A 26,525-nucleotide genomic window follows, 5' to 3' on the forward strand; every position below is an offset into this window, starting at 1 on the left:
AATGAACTATGCAATTTTATTAAATCAGAATCCTTAACAAAACAGGTACATATAAAACTAAATTTTTTTACTAAAATAAACTTGTGTACTGTATTATTTTTTAAGTTTTACATTACAGTACTATAGCTTTTTTCTATCAGTTACTTCATTTATTTACAGAATTAAATTTGATGTACCATTAGAATCTTATTATTTTTTTCTTAAACGCTAGTTATTATTGTCTCTTCGGGGGAAATTTGCTAATCCGAACTTTTCACTAATCCGAACGAGCACGGTTTTTATTAGTTCGGATTAGCGAGATACCACTGTATATATATATATACCCTCCAAAACACTTTCTTTATTTTGCAGGTCCTGATTTATCCTCCTGACTCTGAGTTTACAGTCTGATATTACCACTTTCTTCAAACACCCTTGACCATCTACTATGCACTGCTACCACATCTTTCCTCTCCAGATTCTTAAGCCATGGCACTGTTCCAAACTGACTCCTCAGCTTTTCATAATTACCCACTCTGTAATTCCACATATACTTTCTCTTAACTGAAAATTATGCATATCTGGCAGTTTCTTGGTTCACGACTGCATGATCACTCTCCCCAGTCAGTGGCAATATAGCTACCTTTGTTGACTGAGGTATCTGACACTATCAACAGAACCAGCACTCTCAAACCTTGCGGCCTCTCCATTACATGCTGGCTTAGGTAGTTATCCTTGTAGCTCTGTAAATTCCATTTTCTTCCCTCCATGTAACTGTTCCTTTTTTTCAGACTGTCTTCATAGTTGAGGTCCCTGATAATGATTTCTCACCCTGCACTGATTGTACTAATATGCTGATGCTTACTATGTGCATTCTCCCTTGTGACCCTTGACCTATTGTGGCAACCAACTAAATATTTCATCCTGTTGGCCTCTATCTCATCATATTCAGATAATCTGAAATGCATTGCATTCTGTATCCCTGGTCTTCTGTTGAACTTTTTCAATTTCTAGTGTCATTAGCTCCCTTTCCCCCCCCCACCATTTTCCCACTTCCTCTCTTAAAATACCATATCTCTTGCGTTCTATCTTTATGATTGTATCCTAACTCTTTTTAAGTTAGGATACAATTTATAACTTTTGGCCAAGTTGAACTAACTAATGCAAAACCATCCTCTCTCTTATTCTGGATGCTTATGTCATTAGTATTCATTAATTGCAATATTCTCTTTGGTTCACATTCTCATTTGCACCTTCTGTTGATTATCCCACCCAATTTCAGAACCTGAGGAGCTATGTTCAGTTATTTGATAATTATCTTACTCATTCACCTCAAGGATGCTTGTTCATACTTGCCTGCATCTATTCCCCCCCCCCAAAAAAAACAACTAGTTTCTCTAACTCTGCACTTCAAAACTCTGACTGAAGAACACTTTTTCCAGACTCCTAACTTCAAATGCATACCATTAGCCTTATGCAAGTCCTTTCATCCATCAATCAAACTTACTCTAATTCCTCCTGCACAACCTATACATTGATAAATTTTGATCATGGTCCTTTTCAACTCACCTCCATCATACTGAGGCAGCAGACCATCTTTACTCTCTAATTTGTTTGTGCCAGTAATTCTTTTATATATTCTTGCACACCACACCACACTGGTCACACCCCCCCCCAAGTTATTCATACCAGCCAAAATACTCATCGTTCACTTTCCCTCTCTGTATCCTGACAGCATTACTAACATCCTTCATCTTTTTCCCTTGGAAAACATGATTTTGTCACATTCTCCCCAAGTGCTCCTCTTATTATGGAGTCCATACAAGACTCCTTACCTTTCACTTGTTTATACTCTGCTTTTTCTCTCCTTGCACCTCTCCTTTCTTTCGCTTCTCTGATGTACCACTCACCAGAATAGAGACAGAATGAGATAGAACACTTGGATAGTGTTCTATTTCATATTTCATCAGTCTCCTCATCTTCCATTTCTTTCAAACTGTTACTCATATGCTGTTCACCCTCACTCGCTTCCATCACTGTATTTTCATCTACAATCCCACTGATATTCTCACTCACATTTGATATTATTATTGTAACCAACCTTCTTGGAATCAACAGGCCTGACATGGTAGGTCTGACTCGCATAGTAACATATCTATCATATTGACCTTTAAATTCATTCATTCCTAGCATTCAGAACATATTCCAGTAAGTTCACTCACCCACTGCTCTCTGTTTTAAATAATCTGCTCCTCTCTGTCCCTCACCAGCTTGTAACACAGCTACCAGGCATAGTCTTATTCTCCCCTCTTCTCCTTCACTCTGTGTGTGACCTCCTTTTGTATTAATCTAATAAAATCTCACTAATTTGATATCACTTCTTTTTTATCTATTCCCTAAACTCTGCCACCTACATTCTCTCAATTTTTCCTCGTAATCAGTATTCCAGAATCCTGATATTACTCACTCTGGACCCTTTTAGGACACAATTGTTTACATATAACAATGGAAATTGGATGATGAAATTTAAGCATAGTAATCTGTATGGCCTGTCTAATGTTTTATACAGTGGCACAACTACCTCTTTATTTATGCTTTTCATTGTGCTGCATTGTCTTTGCGATACTTTCACTGTGTCCTCTTAACTTTAGTCACTGTTGACAATCAGTTTTCAGATCTTATATCTTCTGTATCTCCAAAGCACAGTTCCACCAACATTATTATTATCATCTGACCTCCATGGAGTCAAAGGGCTCATCGTGAGGGGGTCACACTCTCATTCCAAATGATCATCGAACTATGCCTCGAACCTGTTCACAATTTCTGTACTCACCACACTTTTAGGCAATGTATTTCACTCACCAATCGCTCTCCATGCAAAGAACCTGCTTCTCACTCCCCTGCTCACACCCTCTTTATACAGCTTTCATGGACGGCTTCTAGTTCTACCCTTGCCTCCCTCGACTTTATGAAATATCTTCTGCACATTAATCTAGTAACAACCCCTCACCAATTTATATCTCAATAATAAATTTAGTTTAATCCTTTATCCAAGTGTGAGCAAACAAAGTTTGCAGCTGAAAATATCTTCAGGACTGAGGAAAGGTAGTGCAACACCAGGCAACTCGGAGCAAAGGTGGACCAAGCTATCATCACTCCTATCTCAGTATCTCCCATAATGCAAAACACATCTCCTTGCAGATATGCAAGATGTGTTTTTTCAGGAATGAGGCCCTTTCCTCAGTCCTGAAAAATTTTCAGTCGCAAGATATTTTCAGATATTTTCACACACTTGGATAAAGGATTAAACTAAATTTATTATAGTCTAACAAGTGCAAAATAAACTTTCAATTTATGTGTCAATTATATCCCCTCTTCTTTTTTCTATTCTCTAGGCTCTGTAAATTACATTTCCTTGTATCTGACACATAGACCTGACAATAACTTAGTCAACCTTCTCAGAAGCCTCTCATCCTTATTCCCTGAAAACTGTCAACCAAATCTGTGCACATTAGTTCATATGTAGCCTGATCAAAGCCTTATACAGGAGAGCCATAACCTGTTTGTTTCTGCATGTCGATGTCCTCCTCATTATTGCCATAATGAGGAGGACATCGACATTCAGATGCATTCTTACTATTTTAGCAGTGTGATCCCTAAACTTCAAGTATCTGTCCACCATCACTCCCAAATTTCTCATCTCCTCCATCTTCAAAATTTACTCCATTAATTGTATACTCTGCATCCTAACCTTTCCTACCAAATTTCAGGATTCACTTTGCAACATTAATCTGATAGTTCTAATCATTTGTCCATGCAGATAGTCTATTCAGACTCTCTTGCAAGGCCATAGAGTCTGCTCTACTTCTCAAACAGCTACCCATCTTCAGTTAAGCCAGTCCCAATGTCATTAAAATACAGTTCACCAATAATGGTCCCAAAACAGATATCTGTATCACTCCACTAGTGACCTCCGTCTTTTGGGATACCACTTGTCCATATACAACCGGCTGATACCTGTCCAACAGACAATCAGTTATTCAACTTACTAGTGTGTTATCTGATTCCATCTGTTTTAGTTTAGCTATCAGCTTGCATGTGGCAGTCTATCCAGGGCCTTTGAAAAATCCAAGTACCCACCATATATGCATCTCCTTTATCGAGTGAGTTTGTCACCTTATTGGATTGTGTAAACAGATTGCCAAAACATGACCCCCCCCCCAGTCCTCACCAACTTCTCTAATACTTTAACAACAACCCCAGATACACAGATTGCCCTATAATTTGTAGCCATAGTCTTACCTCCCCTTTGTGAAGTGGAATAATTTTTCCCACCTTCCATACCTTTGAGACTTGTCCTGCTGCAAAAGACTCATGTCAAATAGATGTGCCATTAATTTTGTAGAGCATGCCCTCAAGACACATGGCAATATACTGTCAAATCCTGCTGTCTTATTAACATCAAATTTACTTAATTCCTCGTATACTTCCTGCTCATTTAACATCAGTCTCTCCTCCATACGTTCTACACTCCAGCTTCTCCTGATGTTGCCTTCACAAGGATGAAATACACCAGTAAACTGATCATTGAATAATTCAACTATATTCTTCACATTGTTACCAATCTGTCAGTATCATCAACAAGCATCATCCTCCCATAGTCATTTTTCCTTCTACTTGTCATATATTGGAAGAATTCACCAGGATTTTTCTTAGTTTGATTGGCTAATTTCTTTATATACTCCATTTTTTGCTCCCCTTACCAACCAAGCCACCTTCCTGGCCTGCTCCTTGTACTCCTCATGCAACTGAGCAGTACCAACATTCATCTTATGTTGCCACCACAGTGCCTTCTTCTTTTAGATTTCACACTTAATCTCTTTATCCATCCATTTTATTCCTATCTCTTTTAGCCATTTCACCTTTGTAATACACTCGCACAATGCTGCTGTGCACCGATGTCCTTCTCACTCAACTCCTCTTTCCACACTATAATTCCTAGTTGTCTCCTATCTTTCCATAATCACCTGCCTTGTAGTTTCTCATATATCCCTTCTTTATAGAAGTTTTTGTGCGACTGGCTGAAATCCATGTGATCACTTCATGGTCATTCTCTCCCCTTCGAGGAAAATTAGACACTCCATTCACAATCAAGTCCTCTGGCGATGGCGATATAACCATATCTAAGACTCTTAACCCTTGTGTGCCCTTCATTACATACTGCTTATGATTATTGTCCCTTAAGACCACAAGAAATTCATTCTACTTATTTCCTAATGTTATCTTCTCATTCTAGTCAGTATTGCCATAGTTGAAATCACCCATAATGATCATATTTTGCTTGCTCACTAAGCCAAGTTGCCTATACATTTGTCTCTACTTTCTACATTCTCTGGACTGTAGCAACACCAACACAACCTCCACTTCACACTATACTGCTTCAAAAATACTGCCACTTTTTTTATCCTTATCTCAACCTTGCATGGACATAATTCCCTTACTATCATCAGCAGTTACATGAAAATTTATCGAAAATAGTTCATCAAAAGACAGTTTACTGAATGACAAACATCAAAAAAGCAATTGAGTGAATAAACAATTCATCACACAACAATCATCAAACATGCAATTGATCAAAAAAACAATTTACTGATAATTTTTCCATAAATTCTTTCGTAATTCATCAAAAGAGTAATTTTCTTGCAAACTATTGTTTAAAAGTGTTTTCAGTAACAATACCTGGCATTACTTAAGATACAGACAACAATGTGTAATTGGTCATTAGAAATTAATAATTATTTTGTTGTATTTTAGAACATTATTGTGTAAGTGTACATACTGCTTCATTGTGTAGATAGTGATTTATCTCTAGACCAGTGGTTCCCAAACTGTGTGCTGCGGCACCCTGGGATGCCACAAAATATTCCAATATTTTCACTGAAATAACCGCACCACTTGTGGTTATTACACTGCTCTAGACAATAAATTTTGTTCTACTTGATTTTCTCACAGCAACAATAGTCAGATTGAAATTAAAACTGAAAAATTTTAATATATATCTTAACTGTGAAATTTCATGAAATTTCATCCAGCCAGAGTGGAATTACTTGTATCATTTTGAAACTTCTTTACGGAATGTTATATAACAAAAGTGATTAAGTTGGAACTAAAACTGAATGGCACGGACAGTTTCTTATACAGACTTCTACTAATTCCACTAAGTCAGAGAGTTATTGTAATACATAATTTCGACGCGTTGTTCCTTTGTAGCCTCAAATATAGTTTCAAATACTGAATCTGAGTAAAATTCATCTTGTAATAATTGCTGTACTGATGTCACATAATACTACTAGTAATAATAATAATGGAGCCTCTGTAGTTCAGTTGGTTTGAAGCCCTTTAATTAGAATGACCTGGGTTAGAATCCCATCTATGATGCAAATATTTATCAGTCCTCTTCAACTGAAGGTAAGTTAACAGGCCTAATACAGAGATGGCTGGATTTTTCCTCTAGGAAATAGGCAAATCAGTCCCATGACAAGACTGTAGACATCAGTCTATAGACAAGAAACAATTAAAAGACAATAGGAAATCATGTTGTTCTATAATTATTCCCTAGTAAAGTAACATTGCTATCCATTTAATTATTATTATTACTACTACTACTACTATTGATAATAATGATACATCTACTATAATAATAATGGTTAGTAGCAGTAATAGGTGTCTTTAATTAGGAATGTAAGGATTCCATGTGATGAATTATCCGTGTTAATGTACTGTTGCTAGTGAACGAACCATCCGGATTGATCATTATTAATGTATTGCACTGCAGTTTGCAAAATGCTGATGTTCTGATGTGAAGGATAAAAAGATTAAATTGATAAACATGCCATGATGATAATCCCTTGTGAATTTCATGAACATGATGTTTTGGGAACACTTGCAATGTCCTACAAAACAAAAGGGTGCTGTTTTTGGCAATAAATTATTTTCATATTAGTTTTCTGTGGTTAACTTTTGTACTTTATATGTGCATATTGTTGCCTTTACACTTGTGGAAAGTATGTCCCGAAGGATTGCTGCAGTCATTGCAGCAAAATGTTCCTACATCTTATTAAGGTGGGTGTCATGGCTGTTTGTTCCTTACATTATGGTGTCCGTTGACTTCTTTCCAAGCAGTATATAAGGGGAATAAGATGCTATGATTCAACAGCATCACAAGTTAATCCAATAAAAACTGCATTTTTTTTTTTAATTTTTGATAAATTTTATTTATCAAATTTATCATTTTTTATAAATAGACTTCACTGCACATGCCAGATAATTCATTTTTCAGCAAACTATTCATTCAATGAATTGCCTTTTGATAAATTGTGTTTTCAGTTAATTGCTGATTGATAATTTTTTTTTTTTTTTTTTTTTTTTTTTTTTTTTTTTAGGAACTGTCTTTTGATTAACTTTATGTGAAGAACTGTTTTTTGATTAATTGTTTTTTCAATAAATTATTTTTGGTGACTTTTCTGGATACCATCATCAGCAGCACCCATCTCCCTTCTTGCTTTTCCTATCTTCACGAAAAACATCATATCCCTCCATTTCTTTTCCAGTCAAGATGTCATTCTCCTCCAACCAAGTTTCACTTATTCCATCTATTTTCTGGCATATAACCTTAATCAATGCAACAATTTCATCTCCCTTATTTCTGACACTCCTGTCATTATAGTACACAACTTTACACTACGCCAAAGTTTAACATATTGCCCTTATGGACATTAAAATTGCAATCCAACTCATCTATCTGAAGGAAGTTAACATCAGCATTTTCTTCAAATAACATCAGTAAATCTCCTCAGCTTGCACCATTAGCAAACAGCTGAAAATTTCCTGCGAGTCCACATGAATTTTAAGAATCCATATAGGACTTTAAATTCATTTGTATATTCTCTATGGAAAAAAAAAAGTACATAAAATGCTTTATTTACATTCACATCTTGTGCTTATGAACTTTATCATTTGTTTCAGACATTTCCTGTGTTAGTGGGGATTAGCGTAGTGATTGTAACAGCAGCTCTAATTAAATTAGTGCTGAATTTGAAAAGCAAACCTCCCAAACTTTTAGAAAATCCAGATGTAAAATATAGTGTGTGCCTTATAGGTAAAGAGGTGAGTGGTTTAATTATTATTATTATTTTTGTTTTTGTTTAATGCAATCTCCATGGAAATTAACTGAAATGTCTCAGATTGTTGTATTACAGTAGCTTCAATTACAAATACATATCAAATTAAAGGCGTTTAACTTGTTAATGGTGATATCTTGATATAGTACATTCGAACTTCCACTAGTGGAAGCAAAATAATATATACACTAGTGGCCAAAATTGTGGAAACCTTTTGGAAAAAGTGTATTTTTGAGGTTTGATGGCTCATAACACCACTTTTTTTTTGAGTAATTCCATAAAATTATATATCAATGGAAATATGATTTAATCAAGAATGTAATGTAATGTAATAACTTTTATGAAGGATTTTTTTTATTAGAACAGCAGTTATAAAGAAGAAAAGTGAAACACACAGAAAAAATTAAATATACAAAAATTCTCACAATGTAAGTTAATACTTAGTTGGGTAACTTTTAGCATTAATTACGACCTTACAACGCTTTCCCATGGAGTGAACCAAGTTTTTTAGTTCTGCAGCTGTTATAATGTGAAACCAAGATTGAATTATTACTTCTATTAATTGGGTTTTATTGCTGGGTTGCTTCTGACTAACAAGTTTCTTTAGTCGGCTCCATAGATTTTCGGTTGGGTTTAGGTCTGGGCCTTTCCAGCAGTGGAATATGATTATCTTGAAACCACTTTTTTGCACACAGCAGCAACATGACATGGAGCTGAATCCGGTTGAAATATAAATGCTTCATTATCTTGGAAAATATCACGTGCGGAAGGCTTCAGTTTGGGCTCAAGTATTTCATTTATGTATTTTGGGGCATTTATATTCCCATTAATCATGCAAATTCTGCTCACACCTTTTGATGTCATACAACCCCATTACACCTACCGTGAAACACCCACTAAGTGGGTGTTTCACGGTAGGTGTAATGCAATCAGGATGCAAATCTTCTCCTTGCGTATTTTATGCCATCACTCCCAAACAGGGAGATTTTAGTCTCATCACTCCAAATAACACTGTCCCATTGTTCCGCTGTCCAGTTAACATGGGTTTTAGTCCAGTTTAATCTTTTCAACGTTTGTTTGAGAGATAAAAATGGCTTTTTTCATTGAATTCTAGCATTTAGACCAAATTCCTGCAGTCTGTGCCAAACGATCCTTGCACTCAACTTCACATTGTATTGCGCCATTTCATCTTGTATACACCCAGATGATTTTCTTCTGTCACGTAGGCAGTCTCTCAATTCTTCTATCATCACTTGTTGTTGTGCACCTTTTCCTGCGTTTACCAGTCTGGTTTTGTAGTGACTGAGTCTCCTTATACCTCTTCAAAAATTTAGAAATGCCACCTTTGGTTAAGTTTCCACCAATTTTTCTTCTGATTTCTTCATAACTGTATGTTTTACAAGTTAGTAAGTTTTACAAGCTCACTAAATGAAAGAACACAAAAAAAAAACAACCAACTTGATAGCAATCACATAACACACTGACAAATGTCATCCTCTCAGCTCCAATACATGACATCGATAGCTGAATCCTGCTGTAACCTTATTGGCTCATTGCTAAAACAATGTGACATCTGATTGGCTCTCTAAACACTCATGCTCATTGGCTACATTCAAATGAAGGAAAGCTACTTCATATCAACCTAAGCAAGTTGTGCTTCTTTTTTCTGGTTATTTGGCTATACCTTTTCATAGAATACAGATAATTAAACAATCTTTGTTGCATTACATTCTTGATTAAATTAGCTTTCCATTGGTATATAATTTTATGGTATTATACCAAAAACAAGTATTTTGAGCCATCAAACCTCAAAAATACACTTTTTCCAAAAGGTTTCCACAATTTTGGCCACTAGTGTGTGTGTGTGTGTGTGTGTGTGTGTGTGTGTGTGTGTCCAAGACTGTTTGAAATACCAACATGAGAGAGAGAGAGTTGTGTAACCTCCAGATCTCACCTTTCAAAGTAATATTATCTGAAACACAAACCAAACAGGTTTAAACATTAACTTATAATTTTTTTTTTTGAACATAATTAGTTCACCTGGAAAATTTAAAAAAAAATTAGCAACTTCTCCTATGCAACTTTGGAAACACAACGTTTTTTGAATCGCCAAAAATTTTTAAAATCTTAAAATTCCAAGTTTTCATAATTTTAAAAAAATTATGAAAACTTGACATTTTAAAAAAAATTTAAAAACTTGAAATTAAAAAAAAAATTGTAATTTGTATGTGCATTAAGTTCACGAGTGTTCTTCCAAACTCACTCTTCGCATATTTTGTTGGAATTATTTTCTGAAGATCAGTTTGTGCTTAGCATCCATAGAAAGCACATAACCAGACAGATTGGCAGTGGTTCACAGAGGAGCAGGCTTTGTTCAACAGTGAATACCTAGGGATGATTATTTAGTTTACAGTGGAGTCATGTTGAGGCAGCTAATAGCATGAGTGAAGTTATGTGTAATGAAAAAGAAATTGAATTGGAATTAAAATAATATTAAAATGATTAATTTAAAAATTATTCAAAATAGTTTTGAAGTAACATGCTGTAAATATTGCATTAATTATAATACTGGAATTAAGCAGACATTAATTTTAATTGATATTTTGTTACTACCTGTAGTACTAAACAGACAGAAAAAAATCATCATTGCAATCGAGACCATTGCAAATTTAACTATTTCATAACATTTACACAAGCTGTTGCAGTTATGTCTATATTGCTCTCCTAATGCCACCAACCACTCTGAGCTCTTTAATTTCCTCTCCTTAAAAATTGATTTTCTCCAGTCCCACTCTTCTAACAGCAAAATCATCTCCTAGTAGATTTTAATGTCAATAACACCAGCTGGCTTTCCTCCTCCAGTTGTTTGGATCTTGCAGGCAGAAATGCTGAAACATTTGCCATCACTAATGACCTTGCACAACTTGTTCATATGCCAACCAGAATACCAAATAACTCAAACACACCACATCTCTTCCTCACCAACATCCCTTTCAAATACATAGTGAATATAGTGCCCCCCCCCCCAGGTAATTCTGACCACAATCTAGTGCTCATTTCTCTCTCTCTCTCTCTCCCCCCCCCCCTTCTCCATGCAACAATGCTTACGCAGCCACTCCCATACAAGAGTAGTTTGACATTATAACCGTGCCAAGTGGGACAGCCTCTGAGACTACTATCTTCATTCCCATGATTGGACTATTGTTTCCAGTCCAATCATATGCACTGAATGTATTGCCAAAGTAATCCTCACTGGCATGGAAACATATATTCCCCACACTTCTCTGAGCTGCCATCACCTAACTAAACCCTGGTTCTCCAAAATATGTGCCAAGGCTATACAAATGAAAAATCAAGTGTACCACAACTGGCTCAAATTAAGAACTCCATCCTCCTTTAATGCTTATACTGAATCCCAAAATAAATGCAAGAAAAATATATCAATGCTTTTAAAACAGAATTTGAATGGACAAAAAGCAGGAAACTTGCATCCTGTCCAAATGGCAGCTGTGCCTTTTGGTCTCTTGCCAAAGCAATTGGTCGTAACTTTTGCCCTAGAGATACCAAAAGCTTTAGAGATATCAAGCGCAACCACTAAGTGGCTGCACTTGATACCTCTAAAGCTTTTGACCAGATCTGGCACAAAGGCTTACTAAGTAAATTCCTATTATTTGGACTGTCTCAGGACTTCTGCAATTGGATTGCCAGCTTTCTATCTGTATGCACACTATATGTGATGGTAGATGGTTCCTTATCCTCTCACGATCCAACTAATGCTGGGGTTCCACAAGATTCTGTTCTATCACCAACCCTCTTCTTTCTATATATCAATGACCTGCAACCCAATACACAGTTTTGCAGATGACAGCACATTTCACTCCTCCCTTTCATTTGACAAACCTTACTCTACACAACCCACTTCAACTTACAGAACATCAACCACCACTGCCCTCAATTCTGACCCCCAAGCCATCCTTCAATGGGGCTCAGATAACTTCATCAACTGCAATGCTAGTAAAACTCAGTTCAATCTTATTTCTCAAAAAAAAGAACCATTTTCTCCCAGTATTATTTTTGATAACACTCAAATTTCCAGAAAAGATGACATTTCTCTTGAAATTACTGACATCAGGCCTCTCCTGGCATAAACACATCACAACCATTGCGTCCTCAACTTTCAAAAAACTAGGACTTCTCTTTTGCTCAAGACTTTACTTCACCTCTAAACAACTGTTAACCTTATACAAATCACAAATCCGCCCAGCTATTGAATATTGCTCTCGCATTTGGAGCGGGGGTTCCTGAACACTCCCTCAAAATGCTTGACTCAATACAGAGGAGTGCAGTTAGATTAATAAATGACCCATCTCTTACCAACTCACTCCCTTCACTTTTGCACAGACGTTTAGTCTCGTTTAGAATGCAATTTGTGTATTCTATAAATATTTCCATGGCAAATGTTCATCTGAAATAGCATCAATAATTCCCACGTTTAGTACTAAGCCCATTGGAACATGTACAGCTGCTGTCCAACATCCTTTCACAGTACATCTTGAAACCCACAGAACAAGTTTCTTTTCCTCCTCCTTTATCCCTGCTACTGCTGTACTGTGGAACAGTCTTCCCCCTGATGTATTTCCCAAGGAATGCAATATACAGGCTTTTAATTCAAATGTAAACAAGTTTCTCCTTTTGCAACCCATACGGTAAGGTTGATCAACTAATCTCTTGTATATGGGCCCAACATAAAAAAAAATCATGAGTAATTTATAAAGCATAGCTTTGAGTAAAAAATTATAAGATTAATATATCAAGAACAGCTAATTAGTATTAATCACCATTAGTTAGTGAGAAGCTATCAAAAATAATAGTAATATACTATATGAATAATATAATGCGCTCATGTATGATAATTAAAGACAATTACTGAAACTTGGGAAGAGCACAATCATTTTTTAGTTTGTTTACAGCTGAGCTTCTGTAGTATTCATTGTACAAGCTTGAAATACGTAAAAGTATTTTGCTTTATATATAGGGTGGTTCAAAATTTCATGTACAAACTTTGAGGGGAGGTAGAGAACATCAAAATCAACCATATTCATGTAGGAAAGCATGACCAGAAATGCCATCCAAAAGTGATAGGTGGTGCTGTTTGGCCTCGCGCCAGGTGAGCAATTGGGGTTTCCTCATTCAAGCTTTCGACGTTGTACGAAGAATGCGTCGTTTTATGAACGCTGAGATGGCAGATATGCACCTCGTTTATCATATTATGTATCCAACTACTATTGAATTGTTCAGTTATGCCTAATAAAGTTTTTTACACTACTTACTGCCTTGTGTTATTTCTGTATCGTTGTGTCCCTGTTAGTACCTTCCGGTGGCATTTCTGGTCATGCTTTCCTATGTGAATATGGTTGATTTTGATGTTCTCTACCTCACCTCAAAGTTTGTACTTGGAATTTTGAACCACCCTGTATATTTGTATTATACTTTTTTTTTTACACTTGGCTTTTGTACCTGGGGCTAATAGTGTGGCCTGTTAAATCATACTTGCCACTTCTCAGAAAATGTATAACGTTTTCATTTGTATTACTGCAGTTATGGCCCATTTTTGTTGCACAAACTTCTAGTCCTTTAGAGATTTTTTAATAACTCTGAATGTGGTATAGAAATCACATTCCATTAGAATCTCAGCATGTGTTTTTTCCCTTTTTTACAGTAATCCCCACATTCGAGGTTCATCCTGCAGCATGTTAGTACAATTGGTCGAACAAAAATTGAGAACAACAACAAAACTTTTTAACATTTAATGCAGCTACCATTTGAAGTAAAAATAAATTTAATATTAGAATTAATATTTCCCTGTTTTGACCATCAAGGCATCATCTGAATATTTACACACACACACACCACCTTTTTAGGAATGGTAGATGAATTTTAACCTCGTGTAAGACCACCACCTTGCATATTGGAGACTGGGTTTTTAAAAGTATCAGAGTTTCTAACCCTTAGTCCATCCACAATACTAATATCTGATGTGGGTGGAATTCATGTTTAAAAAAATGCAAAAGAACAAAAGTTATGCCAACTAAATAGTCCTAACTTCCATCTCACCAAAAAAAATTAAAAATAAAACAAATAATTAACTGAAGCCTAGAGTGTGGACAGACTTATGTGTTCGTCGAACATGTTGTTTATTATTTTAACGGTATAATAGAACACAGAAACTAAGTAAATAATTAATTTATTAACTTGATGCTGATATAGAGGGCGCCAAAATCAGGACTCTAGTCTTTGTGTTGCTGCTACAATTTTGTTAATATACACCATGTTGTTTTAGTCTCGCGTATTGTGACAAACAGTGTTTTTGTGCTCTGAAGATGCTGGTTATAATACCAGCGAAATATCAGCATCAAGTTAATAAATTAATTATTTACTTAGTTTCTGTGTTCTATTATACCGTTAAAATAATAAACAACATGAAGCCTAGAGTTTTACAAAAAAAGTAATTTCATTAAATAAAATCCTTTTATAACACTTTTTTTATAAAACAACAGCAATCAGAACCCTCGGTTACTTATATTTTTTTTCCTGGGGGTTAAGGGCAATTTGGATTATGTAGTGGTTTAGTCATACTGAAGTTTACAAATAGTACCATATCAGATTGACTGCTGTTACTTTGTATATATACACACACACACATCCCAGCAGAAATGTTGAGCTGATAATTTTAACATCAAAATTATTTTTTTGTTTCAAATTGGTAGTTGTTATTATTACATGAAACCTCCAGGGAGTCCAAAAACTCATTGAGGGAGGACACCTACTCAACATCTCTCTACTGCTCAATCCACCAACTACACCAATGGCATCTACCGCCTGCCACCACCACTAGTTTTTCCACAGGCAATCACAACATCCATGCCCACAGCGGGATTCGAACCCACAGCCTTTTGGCTGGAGAGCGGATACGCTAACCACTCGGCCAACCAGGCCGGCAACTAAATAGTTATCAGAGACATATATTCTGGGTGTGCTAGGTGTGCAAGTGTACACGAAATAGCCATATCGCCAATACATATACATTTTGGGTTTATTCCTGACTCCCTTATTGTTTCTTGGCTTCGCATGATTCCTAAAATTAAATACAATATACTAATGCTTCATGAAGAGGACATTTGTCGATACGTAAATATTGCATCGCATTCATGTTAATAGCCTGGGTGGGCAGTCACAAATACAGACACCTTTAGCCCTTTGAACAGATATATATATATATATATATATCTGTTCAAAGGGCTAAAGGTGTCTGTATATATATATATATATATATATATACAGTTGGCACAGTAGGTCAAATTCTTAACGTTCCAGTGGTTTTAAACCACCCAGAAATCAGTGTGTGTTTATGTGATTGGTTATTGTGTCAGCCAATCTAATTGAACATTGTGATTTGTCATGAGTTGCTGTTTTTGTTATCTGAGTTTCATCTGTTTCGCATGTGTGAAGTGCGAACTGACATGTTTAGGACACCGATATAGACAAGTTTAAAAAAAAAAAAATCAGCCAACGCCTTTTTATTCCCGTATATATAGGAAGTAGGCAAGGCCGTTTTTTTAGCCCTATCTAACTTTTCGAGACTGAGTGGGCAGTTCAATCTCCACTGGTACCCAATGAGAGATAGCTGGCCCAAGGCTATCACTAATAAAGTGGCACACAGTGAAGAGTGACGGCTCAACAAGTGCCGCCATCTCATGGTCCCTAACATTCGTATTTAATGTCGGAAATAATGTGGGTTCTACGGTCGATTTTCTTGAGTTTCTGGGAGAGAAAACCTGCTTGCCCGTGCCAGAGATGGACTAACTCGGGAACCGGTCGAAAAAAGGCTTAGAAAAATTTCCTCTAGTTGCCGACTAGACTCGAAATCAAGTCTTCCTTCGTGCAGCCAAGCACTGTGGTGTGCAAATGCCACATCCACTGAGCTACACAGGCTAGTTTTTAATATATAATTTTCTATAAATAATTTATAACTTTTTTGTCCATATTTACAATGGGAAACAGTGTTGACGATCTACTGAATGTCCTGTTTTCTGCAGATTGTGTGATTATAGTGGAAGGAGGTTGGAACTTGTGTATAAATAAGTAAAATTAGTTATTTCAGCCTTTCTTTGGTTCAATCCAGATTAATAATAATTTCCCAAGTGATTATTTTTTCGATTTCTGTGCATATTATATGGCTGTATTTAAATTTCGTATCAAAATTCAAATTATATGTGTCTCACTCTGATATTTGGCATGTGAAGCACAGCTATTGTTCATTTGACCTTTATGCTTTCCATATTTAAAATTATATTAATTGATAAATTAAAAAGTATTCAAAGTTATCCTACAATTAATTGCATTGGATCAATTAAGATGAGCGCTGATGTGCTATGCAGTCTTAAGACTTTTACATCAATAAAAATTCAATCATATGGTCAAATTAGCATGCATTTTGTATCATGGGTTGCATAAACCACACAGCAGTACACCCAACCTAAATTGGCATGCAACACCACTGGTAGTTATGTCCACAAATGAGTTACAATGAATGCAGCAAAGTGTTCAAATACATTGAAAGAAAGAAAGTTGTTAATATTGGATTTGAAGAGCTGCAAATAATATACTCTTTAGGAAATAACAAGAGGGAAGGTTGTTCCAGTAGATAATAATGGATAGTAATGGGAATGAATGAAGAGAAAGAGAAATTTGTTCACTGAGTTTGGAGTTGAACTGTGAATAGGAGTTCAGTATCCTGTGCACATATCACAACAAATTTAGAGCAAAGTGGGTTGGGGGGGATTAATGATGCCATTTCTAGTGAATAATAAGCATGGAGATATCTGTAGAAAATGAAGCAGTAATCCAATGTCATTGTAAAAGAGAATAGTGGATTTGCAAGAAATTAGTGATTAATCAACTTAATTGCTCTTTACTATACTATATTGAGATTTGCAAGAAATTAGTGATTAATCAACTTAATTGCTCTTTACTATACTATATTGAGTTGAGAATTTTTAGGGATCTGTCATATCAATCCCAAATATGAGTACAGTATTTTGTGGCTGACTTGATCGATTTATGATTTGTTTAAAATTAATATTTCAGAAATGATGCAGCACTATGAGTAAAGGGAAAACTTAAATTTCCTGGATGCTGGTGATTTAAATTTTAAATTTCCTGGATACTTGTAATTTGTTTATTCAAGAATGATTGAAAGTTAGCTTTATTCCAAGAAGAGATATCTCATGTTTTCCAGAGGTTTGATATTTCAGAAAGTAAACAGGAAGGAAATGGATTTTTTTTATTAAAATGGCTTTGGCCATAATTTCCCATATTATCTATTTTGTGGGATGAAAAAAATCTTATTTATGATCATGAGACCACTAACTCACTAGAGAATGGTTAGAAGACAGGCTAGTTTGTAGAAGTAGATATTTTAGCAGTTTTGGTGGTTTCTGTAGTCCATGATTTGTCAAATGAGAAATAAGAGCGCATTGTATGTTATTACCAGAATGTAGATTAGATTTGCAGCTAACTGGAGAAGCTCATTGATATGTGAAAGGGAGGGGAGAGAGAGAGAGAGAGAGAGAGTATAAATCTTGTGGTATTCTAGCATTAGTTATTGAGTTGGAGAATAAAGATTCATTGATTATCACATGTAAAGTATACTGTGAGAGAAAGTTCTCAATCCATTTGCACAAGTCAGAAGGTGGACCCTAAAATGAGAACTTACTTGTGCCACAATTGTTCAAATGTCTTAAAGATATCAAGAAAAGTCACCTGAGTTTATCTAAACTTTCCCATGTTATTTATCCAAAAATGGATGATATAAGCAAGATACCCTGTTGATCAACAGCAAGCAATAGAATCCTTGCTGGTAATCTTCTGTTAGTTTAGAAGTCAACAGATACTGTAGAAGCTGACTGTTCATGGGTGTCTCCACTTAAATTGAAGTGAAAATAATGGATGATAATTTTATTTAAAAAACAAAAATCTCATCCTTCTTAGGAGTAGTTTAAATATGGAATAATTTCCAAAGTGCAAGATAAATACAACTGGAAAGAAAAGCATAAAAAAAACACTAAACACAAAATACCATCCTGATTAGGAGATTTTCTGATGTTGAGAAAGTTTCCTGATCATGATAATCAATGAATATTATGCATTTTTAATAGTAGAATGATAATTTAATGAAAACATCATTGCAAAAATTGGAGAAAATTGAGAAGCCAGGCAATTTTGCTTTTTCAATCAAGGAATGATGCACTAGATCCATCAAAGCATCATAAACAATGGAAACGGGAATGGACAGAAATTATGCCCAATCACTTTATTATTATTATTACATTGAGAAACTGGACAGCCCAAACAAATAATGAAATGGAATTGGAAAAAAAGGACCATGAACCAGATATGGATCGGAACAGTAAACATAAGAGGCATCAATCACAAGATCGAAGAAATACAAAAAGTCCTTACAGAAATGAAAATAGAAATAGCAGTAATTTCAGAAACAAAAAGAAATCAAAAAGCTCTACAGAACTTCAGGACTACAGTTTAATATATAGTGGAGTACCCCAAAAAAATGAGCAGCTGCAGGTATAGCCATCATGATCAATAATAAATGGAAAGACAAACTTGAATCATATAACAGGATCTCTAAAAGAATAATAATGGCTAGACTTAAATAAGAAATTTATTACAATCATAGGAATATATGCACCTGAAGAAGAAAGAAATCGGAAAGAATTCCGATTATAGAATTACAGAAGAATTCTATAAAAACTTCTGAAACATAATTCAGAACACGAATAAACAAGATTACTTAATCATTGCAGGCGATTATTATTTCAATGCTAGAATTGGATCAATTATATTTAAAGATTTAATAGGTAATCAAGGAGAAAACACCATAAATAACAGTGGAAGAGAACTCAGGAAATTTGTGGCCTATAATAATTTGAAAATCACCAACAGCTTCTTTAAACATAAAGATATATGAGGGTGGGTCTGAAAAGTTCTTGGCCTCAACCATAGATAGCAATACTATCGGCAAGATTTTTTTTTTTTTTTTCTAAGTTGGTACATCTGTCATAAGCATCTCTGTGAAATTGCAAGTGATTCTATCAAGTAGTTTGTTTTATACAGCTGTCTGAAGCAAAAGTGTTGCCTGTATCTCTTGAAATGGATAAAATTGAGTATCACACAGTTATAAAATTCTTTGTGAAAGAAGGTTTAATGCCAAAAGAAATTCATTCAAAGTTCATAAAGTTTATGGACACTCTTCTCCTTCATTTTCAACAATTAAGAAATGGGCTGCCGAGTTCGTGGCAATACCAGCCTTGAAGATGATCCACGTGAAGGATGTCCAAAAAGTGTAACAACACCAGAAATCATTGCTCAAGTGCACAATATGGTATTGGATGACCAGCGAGTCAAAGTGCGTGAAATTTCTGAGACTATAGGCATTTCAAAAGAACACGTAGAATGTATTTTGCATGAAGAATTGCAAATGAAAAGGCTTTGCGAAAGACGGGTGCTGCACTTGCTCACAGATCAAAAACACACTCGCATGAAAATCTCTGAACAGTGCTTGGAGCGTTTTAACAAGAATAAAACTGATTTTTTATTCTTGTTAAATTACTATGGATGAGACTTTGGATTCACCATTACACACCAGAATCCAAACAGCAGTCAAAACAGTGGACAAAAGCCGGTTGATTAGCACCAAAGAAGACAAAGTCGGTTCCATCAGCAGGAAAGGTCATGGCATTGGTGTTTATTAATTATTTTGAAAAGGGTAAAACAATAAACAGGGAATATTATTCTGAACCTTTGACCAGACTAGACGAAAAAATTCATGAGAAAAGACCCGGTTTGCAGAAGGAAAAAATCATCTTTCATCAGGACAGTGCATCTGCCCACAAAGGTGTTTTGGCAATGGGAAAATTAAGGAATCTGAACTATGAATTGTTGGAACATCCACCCTATTCCCCAGATTTGACTCCCTCTGATTTCTATCTCTTACCAAAACTAAAACTCTTCCTCGCTGGTCAGCGTTTTTCTTCTAATGAAGAGGCGATTGCAGATGTAGAGGGGTATTTTGCAGATCTTACTGAGAACCACTACAGGATTGGGATAATGGGGATGGAGCATCGCTGGAACAAATGTATTAGTCTTAAGGGCGATTATGTTGAAAAATAAAAATAATTATGAAATTATAAATCTGTTTTTTCATTGTTAGGCCGAGAACTTTTCAGACTGCCCTTGTACATAAATATACATGGGAAGCCAGAGGATATAAAAACATCATTGACTATATAATAGTGGGTGAAAAAACTAAAGATGTTAAGAAATTGTAGAGTATACAGAGGATGCAATATTGACTTAGACCATTATTTCTTAATTGGTACTATTAAGATCCCGAACCAGAGAAATAGAAACAATACAAGAACACAAAAGCAGAAGCAATTTAAGATAGAAAGATAGTATCAGAGAACTATATCAAAGAAGACTTACAAATCATACAAAGAAAATAAATGAAGATACAGATATAGCAAATGAATTGCAAAACATTAAAAAAAATAGTAAAATAAGCAGCATATGAAGCCATAGGAACAAAACTGTGGAGAAAAAAGGAAAGGATTCAGAACCTGGAACCCAGAAATAGGATCTTTTATAAGAAAGAAAAAAAAAAAAAGAAACATACCTTAAATGATTAAACAACAGAACCATAGGGAATGAAATAGAATATAAAAGAATCACAGCAATAACAAAAAGAGAAACCAGGAAAATCAAAAGACAAGACAGAAAAATTTGTATCAATATTAGAGCATCACATAAATGGACCTCGACAGGAGCTATAAAATCATTAAAAAAAGGACTCAAGAAACAAAGGATAATCTACAATTAGAAGGCCCCTCCACAGAAGAATGGACCAATCACTACACTCAGCTTCTAAACAATAATGATTAAATTGAAATAAAACAGGTAATAAGTCAAAAAACAAATGAAGAACCAATACAGTTAAATGATCTAAAGAAAATATTGGAAAAACGAAAAAAATAGAAAAGCTACAGGAGAAGATGGAATAAATTCAGAACTATACAAATGCAGCTCTAAACCATTTCAATTATGATTAATTAAATTCCTAAACAGAATATGGGAAGAAGGAAACATCCCACAAGAATGTAAGACAGCAATAGTCATAAATATATTCAAAAAAGGAAACAGAAAGGATTGCGTAAACTACAGATTAAATTCGTGCTATAAAATATATCTAGATATAATTAAAAGTAAATTAACACCATGTGCCAAGGAAATTATTGGAGAAGAACAATGCAGCTTTAGGAAAGGAAGGTCCTCCACAGATCCCACATATACACTCAAACAAATTATAGAAAAAAGAATAGAATTTAACCTGCCAACATATATGTCCTTCCTTGATTATGAGAAAGCATACAATTAAATCAACGGAACAAAATTAATCAATATACTGTATGAATTGAAAGCTCCACCTCAAACCACAAAAGCAGTAGCAAATATAATGGATGAAAGCTATATTAAAATTAATAATAAAACAACCGAAAAAATTAAAACCAATAGAGGTCTCATTCGAGGAAGTGGATTATCACCAATATTCTTCAATATATACGTAAGCTGTTCAATAAGTAATAAGACTATATTTATACAGAAAACAGATTACCTTTAATCGTCATCATTTACATGGTCTTTTTTGAAGTAACTACCGTGAGACTCGATGCATTTGTCCCAACGTTGCGTCCACTTCTTAAACACATGTGAGAGTCCGTTTTTTTTTTAGAGTTTTTTCAAAACCGCCTCCGCAGCTTTTACACATGCTTTATTGCTTTCGAAATGGCGGCCTCTTAGTGGTTTTTTGAGCTGAGGAAACTGCCAGAAATCGCACAGTGCAAGATCACGACTGTATGGAGGGTGTGGTAGGATATCTGTGTTGTTCTGCAAAACGTCCACTACACAACCAGCAATATGTGGCCTTGCATTATCGTGGTGCAATAAGAAGCCATTCTTCAGTAATGGATGCTTCCTTTTGACGTGCTTGATGATAATCGCTGCTATGTTCATCATTGTCTCTGTGGTGGGTGTTGAAGGTCTTCCCTCACGTTCAAGATCTTCCATATTTTGCCTTCCTTCCTTTTTTTATGCCAGCGAAAAACACTTGCCCTTGACATTGCTTCATCGTGGAAAGCTTCGCGTATCATATTAAAAGTGTCTGATGCTGATTTTTGCAAACGCACACAAAATTTAATCGCATAATGCTGTTCCAAGGATGCTTCCATTTCGAAGACTGGTCGTGCCTCATAGGCACGCTGATGAGCACTTGCGTTTAGTCAAGTGACACTCTGGCACATCAGCCCGTATATGCCATCTATCAACCTCTTTTGTTAATACAGACAGCAACATTTCTTTATTCCATAGAAATTAATATTGTGATGAGTGGTTTCGCCTCAGTAAAATTAGTCTTATTACTTATTGAACAGCCCACGTGTGTGTGTGTGTGTGTGTGTGTGTGTGTGGAAAAAATTTCAAGAGAGTTTAGGAAAAACAAAATCATGGGAATTAAAATAGAAAATAAAGAATTAACCAGCCTTTCGTATTGAACAAAACAGTTGAACAGAATGGCATGAAAATCTCAATCAATAGCATTTCAAGGTAAAGACATTAAAAGATGCAAACTAGTCATCCACAACAAAGTAATAGAAGAAATGAACAAATTTAAATATCTACGAAATTACATAAGCCCCAATTGAGAAATCAACATTTCATATAAAAAACAAAAATTCCTAGCAGTCGTTGGAACTTTGAACAGACACTTCAATAAACAGATGTCTAGAATAATCCAAATAAAACTATATAAAATAATAGCCAAACCAATTCTGAAATATGGCAGTGAAACATGGACTTGGGGACAACAAGTTAAAGATAACTGGAAGCTGCTCGCAGGCTATAAAAGAATAGACAAGATAAGAAATAAGAAAACATTATCCATAATTAACATAACAGAAGACTCATAAACTATAGAAAGAACTGGAAAAACCATGTAGAAAGAATGAATGAGGACAGATGGCCAAATATTGCTGGGAAATATAAACCAAACGGACACTGATCAAGAGGAAGACCCAGGAGGAGATGGACAGAATACTTTTTAAATCCTTGAAAACATTACAGGCAAACAATTGCCTGTAATGCAAAGCCAAGAAGAAGAATATTATTATTACGCTCACCATGGAGTTGGCAGGCTTATTGTGGGAGGTTCATTCAATTGACAACATAATATGTTTATATTATATATTTATATAATATAAATTTATTTACAAGAATATATTTATCATGCTGAATCTTTAGCACTCCCTGCATTAATAACATATTCTGGTAATGCATTCTATTCACTCAATTCTCCATGTAAAAAATCTATTCCTTACATCCTTCTTCACCACATGGTTCTCCTCTCATCATCTACTGTTTTTATAATCCCCTCTGGATTAATCTGATACAATCCCCTCAATAACTTAAACATCTTTATCATATCACCTCAAGTTGTACCATCATTTTTTATTTTGGTTTAACCAATAAGAATACAATTTGGTCGGCTAAATCCCAAATTGCCAGCCCATCCTCTTTCATTCAGTATCCAAGTAGATACCCAACAGGGTGCACCACGAGAAGGTGAGGATTGGACATTAGGTCAGAAGCCCTGGCCGGTTCTCCGTATTCCTTTAAAGGCTATGTAGAGGTCTCTTCTCAGGTATACAGCTTGACCCTTAAGTGTTCCTGGCAAGATCTATGCAAGTATACTTGAGAAACGGTTGAGAAGAATTGTGGAAGAACAAGCTGGATTCAGGCCAAATAGAGGCTGTCAGGATCAGATCTTCAATTTACGACAAATAGTCGAGAAAGCATGGGAATATAACAAAGATCTGTATTTAAGTTTTGTTGATCTGGAAAAGGCATATGATAAGGTGCCAAGAGAGAAGCTATTCAATACGCTACAGTTATATGATGTCAATGGGGCATTATATCAAGCAATACTTAGTCTTTATTTGAGTTGTAAGTCAGCAGTTAGAATTGAAGGAAGTACAGGAAGATGGTTTAATGTTAAATCTGGTGTGAAACAAGGATGTACATTATCCCCTCTGTTATTCATTATCTATATGGATCACATTATGAAGGAAAGTGGTATTAAACATGATATCAAAATTGGAGATGTTAACGTCAGCTCTTTGCTTTATGCGGATGATGTTATACTTCTAAATAAATCCGCTACAAGTCTGCAAGATTCTCTGATAAATTGAATAACTGTTGTAATAGATATGGTATGAAGGTCAGCAATAAAAAGACAAAGACAATGAAAATAGGCAGAATCATTGAAAATGTCAACTGTGTTGTGAATGGAAAACCTGTAGAACAAGTAAAACATTTCAGCTACTTAGGCATGATTTTTAGTGAAGATGGTAAATTCAATATAGAAATAGACAATAGAATCAGCAAAGTTGGTATGGTGGGAAGTCAATTGAATAAATTCATATGGAATAAGAGAGAAATTAGTCGGAACACTAAATTATTTTAATGTACTATTTTAATGGTGACGTAGACAGTGTTCAAACCAGTTTTAACTTATGGATCTGAGAGCTGGGTCAGAAGTAAAACACTTGACCAAAGAATAGATACTGCAGATATGAGAGTCCTGAGAAAGATTAGAGGCATGAACAAATGGCATCAATTGCAATATCATATTAAAAACGAGGATATTAGGAAAGAACTTGACATTGTCAGCATCCAGGAATGCGTTAGCAAAGCTAATCTCAGGTGGTATGGTCACTTAAATAGAATGGGAGAGAAAAGATTAGTAAAACAAGTGTTCCTTGCCAGGTTGGCAGGAAAACGACACAGAGGAAGACCAAGATATAGGTGGATTGATACGGTACAAAGTGCCTTAGACGATAGAAATATAAAATCTGATAATGTTGGAGTCTTGACAAGTAACAGACTGATTTGGAGGAAAATTGTAGATAGGAAGTTAGTAATGATGTAATTTTTTCATGTAGTACTATCATATCCTGTACATCCCTTGAGGGTACATGGCAGGAATTTGATGATGATGATGATCATATCACCTCTTTCCCTCCTAACTTAGCAGTCCACATTCCTTTAACCTCTCTCTCTCTCCATAGCCAACATTCCAGAGTCCTGATGTTATCTTAGTCGCTTGTCTCTGAACCCTCTCCAATGTTTCCACATCACAGTGAAAACCAGGTGTGGTGTGCAGCCTTTGCAAAATTTGCAATATGCTCTCTAAACTTCAGTCTACTGTCAACCATCACTCTCAAATCTCATCCACTTCCTGCAGTACGTCACCATTAAAATAGTACACAGCCTTATATTTCTGTTCTCCAAAATGCTACACCTTGCACTTATTAATATTAAAACTACAATCAGGGGTGCTTATGGGTCAAAGCTGTATAACTGAGAGGAGACCTCCACATAGCCTTTAAAGGAATGCGGAGAACCGACTAGGGCTTCTGACCTAATGTCCAATCCTCACCTTCTCGTGGTGCACCCTGTTGGGTATCTACTTTGATACTGAACGAACGAGGATGGGCTGGCAATTTGGGATTTAGCCGACCAAATTGTATTCTTATTGGTTAAACCAAAATAAAAAATGATGGTACAACATGACAAAATTTCATGCCGGCTGGGGCGTCGCCCGGTTAAACAAGGCCCCCGTTGTTTTCGCCAGGGAACCAGGGCGAGCAGCGAAAAGTCAGCTACTGGAACAAATCTGAAAACAAACCCCAACTCAACATCACCAGAGTTAAAGATCGGTACTATCAACGTAAGAAGCCTGAATGGCAAAGAAATGGAGCTAGCTGAGGAATTAGATAAGTACCAGATAGACATAATAGGGGTGACTGAAACAAAAAAGACCAAAACTGGTGAGATCTTTCTGAGCAATAAATACAAAATGTTATATTCAGGCAATAACAATCAAGGAAAAGAAGGAGTAGCCATAGTATTCAACACAAAATACGAGGCTAATCTTCTTGAATGGCAGTCAGTTTCAAGTAGAGTAATGTGGGCAAATATGAGAATGGGGAACTGGACAATGAGACTTATTTGTGCCTATGGTCCCACAGAAGGTTCTACTAAGGTAGAAGTGGAGGAATTTTTTGAGGCTTTAGAAAAAGCAACTGACACAATGAAAAAGGAAAAGTTGGTCCTTGTTGGGGATCTAAATAGTAGAGTAGAAAATGATTGTGAGACATACAAAAATATTTTGGGAAAATT

General features: G+C 35.5%; 1 protein-coding gene across 2 annotated transcripts in view; it reads left to right on the forward strand.

Annotated features, from left to right (window-relative positions):
• Positions 1-26,525, forward strand: part of LOC150092794 (NADH-cytochrome b5 reductase 3-like) — a 149,196-nt gene that overhangs the window by 28,516 nt on the left and 94,155 nt on the right. For both annotated transcript variants that reach the window (XM_090414492.1, XM_090414491.1), the window contains one exon: positions 8,005-8,145. In XM_090414492.1, coding sequence (XP_090270618.1) covers positions 8,005-8,145 — 141 coding nt within the window. The remainder of the gene's footprint in view (positions 1-8,004; positions 8,146-26,525) is intronic.

This window comes from Typopeltis vanoorti, chromosome 25, assembly GCF_054136105.1.
Source record: "Typopeltis vanoorti isolate ZY-2024b chromosome 25, IOZ_Tvanoo_1.0, whole genome shotgun sequence".
Classification (NCBI taxonomy): Eukaryota; Metazoa; Arthropoda; class Arachnida; order Uropygi; family Thelyphonidae; genus Typopeltis; species Typopeltis vanoorti.